The following is a 12,837-nucleotide window of genomic DNA, read 5'->3' as shown; positions in this document are numbered from 1 at the left end:
TTGCTTTTTTTTTTTCAATTACTGTTGCATTCATTAAGTAGTAACTGTTTCATTAAACTAATTCTCATCGAAATTTTATCTTGTTAATCTATTTGCAGAACATTATCAAGGACTATTTACAATCAAATTACATCATGGTGGGCATTTCACTTCTCCTCCACGTAGAGATTATGTTAATGGTAAGATTTCTAATTTCGACTTAGTGAATGGTGATACACTATCTGTTAATGAGGTGAACAAAATGGTCGAGGATCTTGGTTATGATTGCAATAAGATGATGTGGTACCATTTTTGTAAACCTGATACAAACTTGGATTATGGACTAGAACCATTATGTACTGAAATTGATGTGAACAATTTAAAGCAACATGTTGGTTTGAATAAAGAGATTAGTTTGTATATCGAAGATGATGAAATAAAGGTTGATGATATGGTGACGTTTGTGGTTGAGAATAACATAGCAATAGAACAAATTGAGGATGATGATAGTGACTTTTATGATGATGAAGATAAGATAGGTGAAGAAGAAAGTAAGGATGATGATATTGATTTTAATGATGATGAAGATAAGAAAGGAAAAGTAGAAAGTAAGGATGATGATATTGATTTTAATGATGATGAAGATAATCACCTACAAGATTTTGATGTTCATATGAATGACTTTCATTGTAGCATTGACAAAGATATTGAATTCATGGGAAATGCTTCTAAAACTTTTGATGTATGTCCCACTGATCAACAGATAGTTACTATAGAAAGGTTGAATGATGATGAGTTTGATAGTGATTTTGATTATGAAAATGATATTGAAGGGGACAGGAAGAAGAGGTTAAAAGAGTTAAGTCTGCAAGAAAAACAGGTGTTGGATGTGACAAAGAGTAATTTGTATTTGGGTCAAGTATTTGGGACAAAGGATGAAGCTATGGAATGTATCAGGTTGCATGCCATAGAAACTCAGAGGGATATTGTGTTTAAATACAATGATAATAGGAGGCTTAGAGCAGTTTGTAAAGGGTTAAGAGCAGATGTTGTACATGTGAATGAAACAAAGGATGCAACAGTGGATGAAAAAGTTGGTAATAATAAACATAAAGGCAAGAATGTAATTGTTGATTATGAGAAAGAGAAGAGTAATAAAACTTGGAGAAGCAAAGAACTTAATAATGTGGAATGAAAGTGGGTTGTTCATGTGTCAAAGGGAAGTGGTTCAGAAGGTAACTTTTAAAGATAAACACATTTGTGCTTGGTCCAGAGATGTTAAACATTTCACATACGAATTTCTTGCAACAAAGTTGGTTGCCCAACTACCCTCAAATCCAAGATTACCAGCAAAGGCTGTTAAGCTACAGGCTGAAACACAATATGGAATGAAAGTGTTAAAGATGAAGGTATATAGAGCATTACAGAAGGCGAGATCAATTGTGGAAGGGGATTATGGTAAACAATATGCTCACTTAAGGGATTATTTAGTGGAACTTAAAAGAGCTAATCCAGGTACCACTGTTAAGGTTGGAACAGAACCATGTGATGGTGATGCAACAAGTATGATCTTTAAGAGAGTTTATATATGTTTAGGACCATTGAAAAGTGGCTTTCAAGCTTTAGGTAGGGATTTGCTTGGATTAGATGGGGCGTTTATGAAAGAGCCAGCTACAGGTCAACTACTCACTGCAGTTGGTGTTGACTCAAACAATGGGATATATCCTTTGGCTTATGCTATTGTTGAGAAGGAAACATACAATTCTTGGTTATGTGAAACAACCCAACCCGTATTCCATACAATAATTTTTTTTTATAATACACATTTACGCGCCAATTAAATATGTAAACCATTCCACAAGTACCATTTAAACGTACATCAATTTAAATGTTTACAAAAGGCACGAAGTCCATTAATTAAGTTTTATACAAGTTTGACCCACTACAATGATAGTTTATAATCCAAACGACACTCGAGCACGGTTTGGGGCTAAACTACCCAAAACGTTAGGCCAAACTTCAAAAGCTATGCCAAAAGCACCCCCTGTCAACATAAACGGGAGACAACTAATCCAACCGTATTCCCTTACCCTTGTCCAAGCCGGAACCTATAAAATGATAAACAACGAGAGGGTAAGCAATGCTTAGTGAGTGCAATAATTATACATACATATATATAACCTGTCCATTTGCAATCACAATACCAAATACCTCATATGAACTTGTAACTCAAATAGCATGTCAACATACCCGTAACACTAACAAGTCGTACATTTTCACACCACTTCATTAGCATATACTCAACTCAGTATATGTATAATATGCTAAACAAAAATAACAATCTCAATATGGTTAACCAATAACGCTATGGTGCTACCGGCTCGTGGTTCACACCATACGCTTTTGAGTCATACTCGTGTATAGTGCTACCGGCTCGTGGTTCACACTCGATGCTACCGGCTCGTGGTTCACATCTTAGTTTATAGTGCTACAGGCTAGTGGTTCACACTCGATGCTACCGGCTCGTGGTTCACATCTTAGTTTATAGTGCTACCGGCTCGTGGTTCACACTCCATCCCACACATGTTATGGCACTACCGGCACGTGGTTCATACCATAACATTCACAAATAAACACGCCATATACATGAACGCATAATTATTCCACTCACCTTGCCACAAGGATGATGATTTAGCACTTCCGAGCTTCAACGCAATGTACCTAAATCATTAAGTGCACATTCAATTTCACAACTAGTGGGATTAACCACAATACTCCCACTTGAGCATTTAATGACCCAATTTGCATTAAATGACTCAACTACTCACAACCGCCCATAAATGGCCAAGACTCGACTTTAATCATTAAGACTAGTGAATTAAAGTCTATTAACTTCAATTAACACAAAACTTAGGGTAATCCATACCCATTTCATCTAATTAGGCCAACTAGTACATTTTGACCCATTTTATTTTACTTAAACTCACAATCAAGTCAAACCTACCCATTAACACTTCTTTCATAAATCTTAAAGTGCATTAGTAACTAACAACACCAATTGACACTTATAACCTCAAATCACAAGACCAAAACCCTAGATTGTGGCTTTTAGGGTTTCATTACAACAACATAACCCAAACTCACCCATTTTACCACCAAATGGGTCTTACAAATCTCTAGTAACCAAAACCCTGGCCATTAACCAATTAAAACTCAAAACTTAGAGTTAGAACTTACCGAGACTATCAACGCGTAGCTAGAGACACAAGGAACAACTTTAATTCTTGCTCCAAAGATCAACCCTCAATCCTTCACTCTCAAATCTCACTTTTAATCCAAATGGGTTTTAAGTTTTGGGAGAGAAAATGGAGAGAAAAGAGAAAAAGAAATGAATTAAATGGATATGTGGTGGAGAGTTAATGCTCCCATCAGATCCACATGTCAATTTACCATTTTGCCCCTTAAAATCCCTTAAATTGAGCTAAGTCCGACACCAGTTCAGCAGAACTGTCGCGGCGCGGCCTTAGTCGTCTCGGCGCGACACATAAAGGGAAAATAGGCCCTTCTTAACCCAATCTCTGATCCAGGTTTGCTTTGTTTGTCGCGGCGCGGTCCCGCCCGTCGCGGCGCGGCGTTTGCCTGAGCCTGGTCACTTCGGCCATTTAACACAAAACGATGGTTCAAACAACTAGCACACCTCATTCACACTTCCTACGCACGCCTAAGCTTCAACCTTAAGTCTCGCACGACTCAACTCCATCGCGACGCATTATATATATACTCATACGCACGGATTCACGTATGTATATATATAATTATACATTTACTCATAGACTAACACTTTGGCTCATTTAATCACATAAACGAACATGTATAATCGTGCTAATAATTTAGTTTGTACCTTTAAATATGTACGGGAAAAAACGGGATGTTACATTATGGTTCTTAAATAATGTGGGTGAAGATTTGGGTCTAAATGAAAGATCAAACTTTACATTCATAAGTGATAGACAAAAGGTATTAAACACTTTATTATTTTAAAATTTATTATATCTCTTTATTTTATATCTTTTACTTTTAAGTAACTTGAATATAAAATATAGGGTCTGCTACCTGCCATTGAATGGTTGTATCCATGTGCTGAACATAGATACTGTTTGAGGCACATACATGAGAACATGAAGAAAACATGGAGTGGTGTTGCCTATAAACAAATGCTATGGAAATGTGCAACATCAACAACAGTGCCACAATTTGAACATGAAATGCAGAAATTGAAGGACTTTAATGAAGGATGTTACAAATATTTAGCTAAAATCCAACCTCATCATTGGGCAAGAAGCCACTTTTCAGGTATGTTTATTACTGAAAAAAACCATTATGTAAATACATTCTTATATTTACATGTTTTACTAATTTTATAACAGGTAGGGCAATGTCAGATGTACTGTTGAGCAACATGTGTGAGATTCTAAACAGGTGGCTAATTGATGCAAGAGATAAGCCTATCATCACTGCTTTAGAGTATATTAGGGAGTACTTGATGAAAAGGATTGTGACAGTCAATAATATGATATCCAAGTCTGATGGTCCACTAACCCCTGGAGCAACAAAAGTGTTTGATGGTATAAAGAAAGAAGCTCGAAAATACACTGTGATGTGGAATGGTGATCAGTTATACCAAGTTAGTGGGCCACACAATGATCAATGTGTTGTTGATATGAATGCTAGGGTTTGTGCTTGTAGAAAGTGGGAACTCACTGCAATGCCATGTAAACATGCAGTAGCTGCCTTGTACCACATGGGTGCATTTGGTGCACGTATTGGTCACCTAGAGAGTTGGGTTCATCGTGTACATTGATTAGAAACATGGAAGAACACATACAATTTCAAGATTTGTCCTCTGAATAGTATGCAGTTGTGGGGAAAAAGCTTGGGGACAAGTAAACTTCTTCCACCTTTAATTGTGGCTACTGCCAGAAGACCAAAAAAGAACAGGAGGAAGGGTTTGGACGAAAAGGCAAGCATGAATTCAAGTGGTAAGTTGTCTAGACAAGGTAAAACAACTCGTTGTGGAAAATGTGGTAAGTTAGGTCATAATCAAAGAGGTTGCACAAATAGTGGTGGTGGGAAAAACAGTGGAACAAAAAGAAAAAAGAAACAAAGTGGAGGTGTTGGGGAAAGCAGTGGATTTTAGTCCTTTGAATGTTATGATTGTTTTTGAACCTTGATTTTCTAGTATTTTGAATTTTAAGATTGTTTTTGAACCTTGAATTTCTAGTCTTTTGAATGTTATGATTGTTTTTGAACCTTGAATTTCTATTCCTTTGAATGTTATGAATGTTATGGATGTTTTTGAACCCTTTAATTTTTATGCACTTATGGTTTTTTAAGCTTTTATTTTAAAGTTAAAAGTTATTTAGTCATGCTTACTTATGAAACTGTGATTATTTTCAGTCCACATCAGTTGAGTCATGTTTAGTAATTAGGTTATAAAAGTTTAAAAATAAAATAAAAAAATACTGCGTTTTGGAAAAAATAAGTGAAAATATAGGGTTCTAGGGTTTTGGGTCAAAAATTACACTATATTTTAACTAAAGTTGACTTTTGGGTCAAAATAACCAATTATTTAGTGTTATTGTGTTTTGGCAAAAATAACACTGAAAATATAGGGTTTTGGGTCAAAAATTACACTATATTTTAACTAAAGTTGACTTTTGGGTTAAAATAACCAATTATTTAGTGTTATTGGGTTTTGGCAAAAATAACAGTGAAAATATAGGGTTTTAGGGTTTTGGGTCAAAAATTACACTATATTTTGACTAAAGTTGACTTTTGGGTCAAAATAACCAATTATTTAATGTTATTGTGTTTTGGCAAAAATAACAGTCTAAATATAGGGTTTTAGAGTTTTGGGTCAAGAATTACACTATATTTTGACTAAAGTTGACTTTTGGGTCAAAATAGCCAATTATTTAATGTTATTGGGTTTTGGCAAAAATAACAGTGAAAATATAGGGTTTTAGGGTTTTGGGTCAAAAATTACACTATATTTTGACTATAGTTGACTTTTGGGTCAAAATAACCAATTATTAAATGTTATTGTGTTTTGGCAAAAAAAACAGTCTAAATATAGGGTTTTAGGGTTTTGGGTCAAAAAAACAGTCAAAACCAACTGTTAAGGGTCATAGGTTTTGGTAATAAAAATAGTTTTGTCTTTTGGTGTTGTCACTTTGAGTCAAAAAAAAAAAAAAAAAAAAAAACAACTTTATAGTGTATAAAACTAAAATGGAACCAGTTAAGGTTGTATCAGCAAGTTAGTATCATAAAATTGTCAAACTGCATTGGTTACAAGTTAAGGTTGTATCAGCAAGCTCATTTTTACAAAAATTAATGTAATTCGAACAATGAACAAAATAAGAAACAACATAGACATGAAGTTAAAAGACAATTCATTATAACCATTGAACATTACATCAAGTCACTTGACATGGAATTACAAACTGAACCAACGTGACAATTGCAATCAAGTAGCTAAATAACCAAAACACAAATCATCACAAACTGAAAAATAATGATAAACATAAGCAGCTTCATCATAGGATCTCGACATTTAAGGCTTTTGACGTCTGCTTCAATCTTGTTCTTCGACTTCAACAGACCTCGTATAACAATTACTGCTCGATCACCCATCGGTGGATCATACCAAGCAATAAAAGGGCAATTCGACCACTGTGAGGAAAAAAAATTGTATTTTACATTAGCAAGCAGTAAATATGATAACAACACATATGATCTTATGGTTACACAAGTCAGACGGGTCAAAATGCATTTCAATGGAAATAATAATCTCAAATGGTGTATTCAAAAATCAAAACAGAATACTATTGCAGTATTCTAATTCTTGTAATCATACCTTACACCTATTATTACTAAGAAATATATTGCAAAATTTAGAAGATTTTCGGGTAAATCCACGTCAACCTGTTTTGACACATAATCCAACAATCCAACCCCTGCAAACTGCCCATTTTCTCACCTGCTAAAAACATAGAATCCTCCAAAATGAATCAGGTATTCAGGTCAGTTCTCATTTACACGAAGATAGAGACAACAAATACAACCATGATGATAATGGTAGAACATTACCTTAATAGGGCAACCATTTCCGTCCAAGCACATCGAATTACAGCACCTTTACCACACCTACACACAACCATGATCAGTTGAAAAAAAATGTTTAATTTGGAATCGATTTGGAACACAGGTAAATTAGGGTTTATAATTGGGTTTTCTTAATCGTCGAACAAAGGATCTGGTGCTTGGTTTTTATATTGACAACAAATATTAAAGGACAAAATTACCCTCACATGTGCCACGCATGTGAGGGGTTAGACGGTGAATGTTGACGGACGTTAGAGCTAGATACTATTTCAGTAACAAACTGAAACCCTGGGTACCATTGAAGATAAAATAAAACTTTAGGTGCTGTGGTAATAAATTGAACAAAGCACAGGTAGTATGGACGTAATTTTTTCAAAAATCTAATTAACTCCATTCTCACAGAAATCTTCTCTCTCCAAAATAAACTCTTCTTACAATACAAAGTGAACATTTGAAATAAGATATCTCAAAATAGAAATGTGAACAGTAGAACGAATGGAGTATTAATATAGTACGGAGTAATTAACACACACCAAAAAAGGTTATCGAATTAGTATTAAATAAAAATCCTTATTTTTGTTTTTTTAATATATTATTAAATACAATTATCATAATATATATATACGTATATATATATATATATATATATATATATATATATATATATATATATATATATATAGGGAGAAGATACAGCGCTAAGTGGATGTTGGTGTGATAAGAGGATAAGTGATTTTATGATTTTTATATCTTTAGTTCTACAGCTCCGATTAAAAAAAATTGCTGGTATCTATTTTCATTGTGTAAATTCAGAAAAAAATAAATTTTTTTAACTGGAACTTTAAGATGCATCTGATGCATGTTAGCTGCGGTTTGATGCATGTTAACTGCTTTTCATGCATCGGATGTATGTTAACAGAAAAAATGACTTTTGATTAATGAAAAACAGTGTTTAGGTTTACTAATTAAGGTTTAGAAATTAGGATTTAGAAATTAGGGTTTAGGAATTAGGGTTTAGGACGAGTTTTTAATACGAATGCTTTAGAGTTTAGGGTTTGAGGGTTAGGGTTAGGGTTAGGGTTAGGGTTTTGGGTTTACAAGTGTAACGACCCAACCCTCGTTATACCAAAAACACGGCTAAATTTTTTTTTGTGAGACAGTGCATCTGGACGGCGTCCAGCAGTGAAGACCAGGACGGCGTCCAAGCCTTTTGGACGGCGTCCAAATGAACTAAAAGTTTCTGCTCAGTTTGTCAAATTCAAGCGGGCGGAAAACCCGCTTCCCGACACTTTTAAACGAAAAGGTTTTCACAACACACTAATATAATTATAATTAAGAGATTCCCACATTAAAATCGGGTTTCACAACACCGGGCCCACATTGACCCAAATTACGACCAAGTGACCATTTCGACCCATTTTAGTTTAATATAAAACATAGACCGAGCATGCTGATTGGGGATACGCTCTCCAATCCTAATCAAATTCAAAAGCAAGTCTTCTAAAGCGAACTACGCAAGTCCCCTAGTCCCCACGCTTACCCGGGCCACCGCCTCCACGCGAATCTATAAAAATATAAACAACGAGAGGGTAAGCTAACGCTTAGTGAGTGAGAATATACTACATACATATATATGCATAAAATGAATACGCATCGCCAACACACAAATAGTAAACACATACCGCAATCCGAGCATAACTAAGCAATGTTATACCTAACGTACCACCAAGCCAAATCCACAAGATTAGCTACAACATATAATAAGTATATACGCATATACAATAGATAACCAAAACTACAAGGTTAACCCCTTAACCTCAATTATAAGAAAATTGGCCGAACAACCCGAGCCTTAGTGAATTCGCACAACCCGACATTCACTTCTTCACCAATTCAATACCCGATGTTGGCCGAACTACCCGAGCCTTAGTGAATTCGCACAACCCGACACTACTTCATCAATAAGATGACTGAACAACCCGAGACATCATGAATCCGCACTACCCGAGATTCACTACCACGTCAATAAGATGACCGAACAACCCGAGTCATCATGAATTCGCACTACCCGAGATTCGCTACCTCATCAAAACCCACATCATCGGAGTTTCTCAACCGTAACTCAATACCAATCCCACTACATCGGGATTATATAACTCCATATCACAAGTCCATATGATAACGTACACACGAAGTGTGCACCTCGCCAACGGTGGTTATCCAAAACACACAACTGTGCCAATTGGACATATTATACAAGCCCATCAAATCCACCTATATGTGAAGTGAGTTCTATACCTGAGAACCACTTCACCCGACCCGCACCCATCCTACACATACATATGCACATAGGATATTAACACTCACCTTGTCGCCTTGATGAATGCTACTGAATAATCCGCAACTCGCCGATGGAATGCTTCTATTCCATTTATCACATAACAAACAACACAATTAGGGTGGATTTACAAACCAACCCATATTGACAACTAGTGCAATTTCGACCCAATGCACTTTCAAGCACAAACCGCGCCTCAAACTAACCAATAATCACTAACACAAGTGAAGATGGTCCTAATACGCCAATTAAATCCAAACACAAGTGTTGAACACTTATCTTGCCCAAATTGACACCAAACCCTAATTTTGACCCATTTCAAAATTATTCAACCAAAAACCCTCAAATGGGTTCCAATACTTCCATAATCACTAACACTAATGATTATACCAATTATCAAAGCCTAATCATGGCCGAAATCGTCAACCAACCCAAAACCCGCCAAGTGACCACAATAACTAGTCACCATAAACCCACTTCATCATCTAAAAGGGTTTCACAACCAATCAAGCTCAAACCCTAACTTGAATATCAAATCTAACAAATGAAATTCAGAGTTTGAACTCACCAATACTACCACAACGTAGCCGTGAACGAGATGAACAACTTTAACACCCGAGCTTTGGCGAGAATCCGACTCCTTCTCCAAATCAAGCTCTCTCTCTCTAAACTCTTACTCTCTCTCTAGATAAGGATGAGAGTGTTTGTGTTGGTGAAGATAAGGTTGAATGAGCTCAACCATGCCCATTTGTGGCTTAAAACCGGACACTAAGTGAAAATACCAACATACCCCTTATAAAATCTAAAAATTACACAGCTGGCCCGTCAGACCATTTGGACGGCGTCCCACATATTGGACGGTGTCCAACTCTTCTTTACTGGACGGCGTCCCAAAACTTGGACGGCGTCCCATTCAACTGAAACAGGAACAGGGTCTTACAACAAGTAAACCCAGAACACTAAACACTAAACCCTAAACCCTAACCCCTAAATTAGACTAAATCCTAAAAAAAAAAAAAAACTCAAAAAATCTCAAAACACGTTAACATACATCACATGCATTTTGAGCTCCTGTTGAAAAAAAAATTATGAATCTACACAATATCAGTTAATCACGAATATGTTTTTTTTAAATCGAAGCTCTAATGTAAAAGATATAAAAATCATATTTTACTTATCCCCTTATCCCAAAAATGTCACTTATCCCTTGATCTCTCCCATATATATATATATATATATATATATATATATATATATATATATATATATATATATATATATATATATATATATATATATATATATATATATATATATATATTTTATAACACCGTACATTTTTTTTAAATCACAGCGGAAACATATTATATTAATATTTACAAACCATACTTAGTAATTAACTAAACCATAATTATTACAGTCATCCAGGTGTTACTTTAACCAAAAAGCTTTTACACACATATAGATATCAAAATACAGACATCAGAGTAAGTTTGTCAAACACTTCCTTAAAGTAACCACTCCCAAAACTATAGCATGCAAAGCTTAACCTGCAAGAGAAGAACTGTGGGGGATTAACATAAAGCTAAGTGAATGAATTATCCTAACAGTCATAGGTATCTAGCATCAAGCTAAGCACAATTGCATAACAGCAAATAAACCAGCAACACAGTAATAGAGTAACGACGGCTTATACGGGCCATTAACTACTAGCTGATCGGGCTAGAGTTTACCGTTAGTTCCTGTTACTGTCTCCTTCATATAGTAATCCGAACGTAGGGGATACGTCATTCAATACTATACTACACCAATAGTAACACTTGAACCTAACCTCACAATTCAAGGTTGACCTCCACCCAACTTCACAATTCAAAGCCGGTTGTCAAGCTTCACAATTAAAAGCTGACAATACTAATGTGTACACCATCAACACAAATAACATAGTATATCATATACTATCAAATCAGGTCAAACATAGCAGGACAACAGTATCATAACCTGCTACTACATATGTATAACAATTAAGATAGTCTCACTCACCTGATAAACATCAAGAACTCAGAAGTCTTATATTACTGAGCCTTATCCGTTCCTTTATTACCTGAGAATATCATATCTCAAGTTAGTACATATTAAATCAATAATATCATCAATTCATACTCTAAACAATATCATATAGCCTAATATATCCATATATGACAATTTTACATGATTCCCCATTCAGTTGCGACTATTACACGCCTGTAAAATGAAGCATAAACGTTATCCCATCATTTTGACCCAAATTAAAGTTTGATTTAGTATTTTAGAACTTCACCATTGGAAAGTAGACCTCGTTACATTTCCAACGGTAGTTTATTCATCAAAATTCAAAAATGGAGTTACGGTTTGAAAGTTACGGCCAAAACAAGTTTTCCAAAAAGTTGACAGACTGCAGCTGCACGGAAGCACCTGCAACCGCACGGATGCATCTGTATCCATACGGTTGCACCAAAATGACCCGGATACACCCCGTATCCCGGATGCATCCTGCAACCGTACGAGAGTTGTTCATCAGCACCAGGTCGCTGTTTTCTTCATTTTGAGCCCTAAATCTCGTTTTTGCACTGTTTTGACACTACAAATGACTTAGAAAACATACATAACTCATATAAAAATGTTTACTAACTTCAATTTGACATAAACAACACTTTAAATACAATATTTGATTCAAAACCCCATTTTAACAAAAAATCTCATAAAAACTAAAAATTGGATTGATTTAACACTTGAAATCACTTGTTAAATACCTTATAATATTACTGAAATCACAAGGAATTTATCTAGTTTAAAAACGAGATCAATGACTAGTTTAGGGATTTAGGGTTTGTGAAATTTGGTACGTATGTGTGTGTTATACAAGTTTTCAAAAAAAGGAAATAAAGAAGAACAAGGGTTTTTAAAACAAAAGGGGTTTCTTCATTGGAAGGAAACATCTTCCGTGTATCACATGGATATTTATCAGTTATCTAAAATATGAAACACCTCCTTAAGTGGTCAAAACGAGGTCTAATTTAAATAAACAAACATGTTCTGTGACCTTTGTCACAAACTGGTCTCAACTATATAATTAAATAATTAAAAACGTGCAATTATTAAAATAACATATAATAACACGCAAAGGCAATTAGGAAAATTACCACTAGGCCCAATGTGAGGTTGTTAGAAATCTACCCCCTTAAAGGAGATTTCGTCCTCAGAATCTGGTCAAGGTCAAACAAACGAGGGTAACGAGTTCTCATCAACTCTTCTGTCTCCCATGTCAGGTTTGAACCTAAGTTGTGCTTTCACTCAACTAATACCATCGGTATCTGTTT

At 35.2% G+C, this 12,837-nt stretch overlaps 1 protein-coding gene across 1 annotated transcript; it reads left to right on the top strand.

Moving 5' to 3' along the window:
- The first annotated feature begins 1,187 nt into the window (after positions 1-1,187).
- Positions 1,188-4,840, top strand: LOC139900293 (uncharacterized). Its single transcript, XM_071883079.1, has 3 exons — positions 1,188-1,769; positions 4,083-4,332; positions 4,407-4,840. Exons 1-3 carry the CDS (start codon positions 1,188-1,190, stop codon positions 4,838-4,840), a joined length of 1,266 nt encoding a protein of 421 aa, XP_071739180.1.
- The last annotated feature ends 7,997 nt before the right edge of the window (positions 4,841-12,837 follow it).

Source organism: Rutidosis leptorrhynchoides, chromosome 3, assembly GCF_046630445.1.
Source record: "Rutidosis leptorrhynchoides isolate AG116_Rl617_1_P2 chromosome 3, CSIRO_AGI_Rlap_v1, whole genome shotgun sequence".
Lineage (NCBI taxonomy): Eukaryota > Viridiplantae > Streptophyta > Magnoliopsida > Asterales > Asteraceae > Rutidosis > Rutidosis leptorrhynchoides.
This window is presented reverse-complemented; position numbering and strand designations above follow the sequence as displayed.

Coding starts and splice junctions, on each gene's coding strand:
- LOC139900293 (XM_071883079.1), top strand. CDS start 1,188: ATGTGTCAAAGGGAAGTGGTTCAGAAGGTAACTTTTAAAGATAAACAC. Junction 1,770..4,082: donor TATGTGAAACAACCCAACCC/GTATTCCATACA, acceptor TATAAAATATAG/GGTCTGCTACCTGCCATTGA. Junction 4,333..4,406: donor GGCAAGAAGCCACTTTTCAG/GTATGTTTATTA, acceptor ATTTTATAACAG/GTAGGGCAATGTCAGATGTA.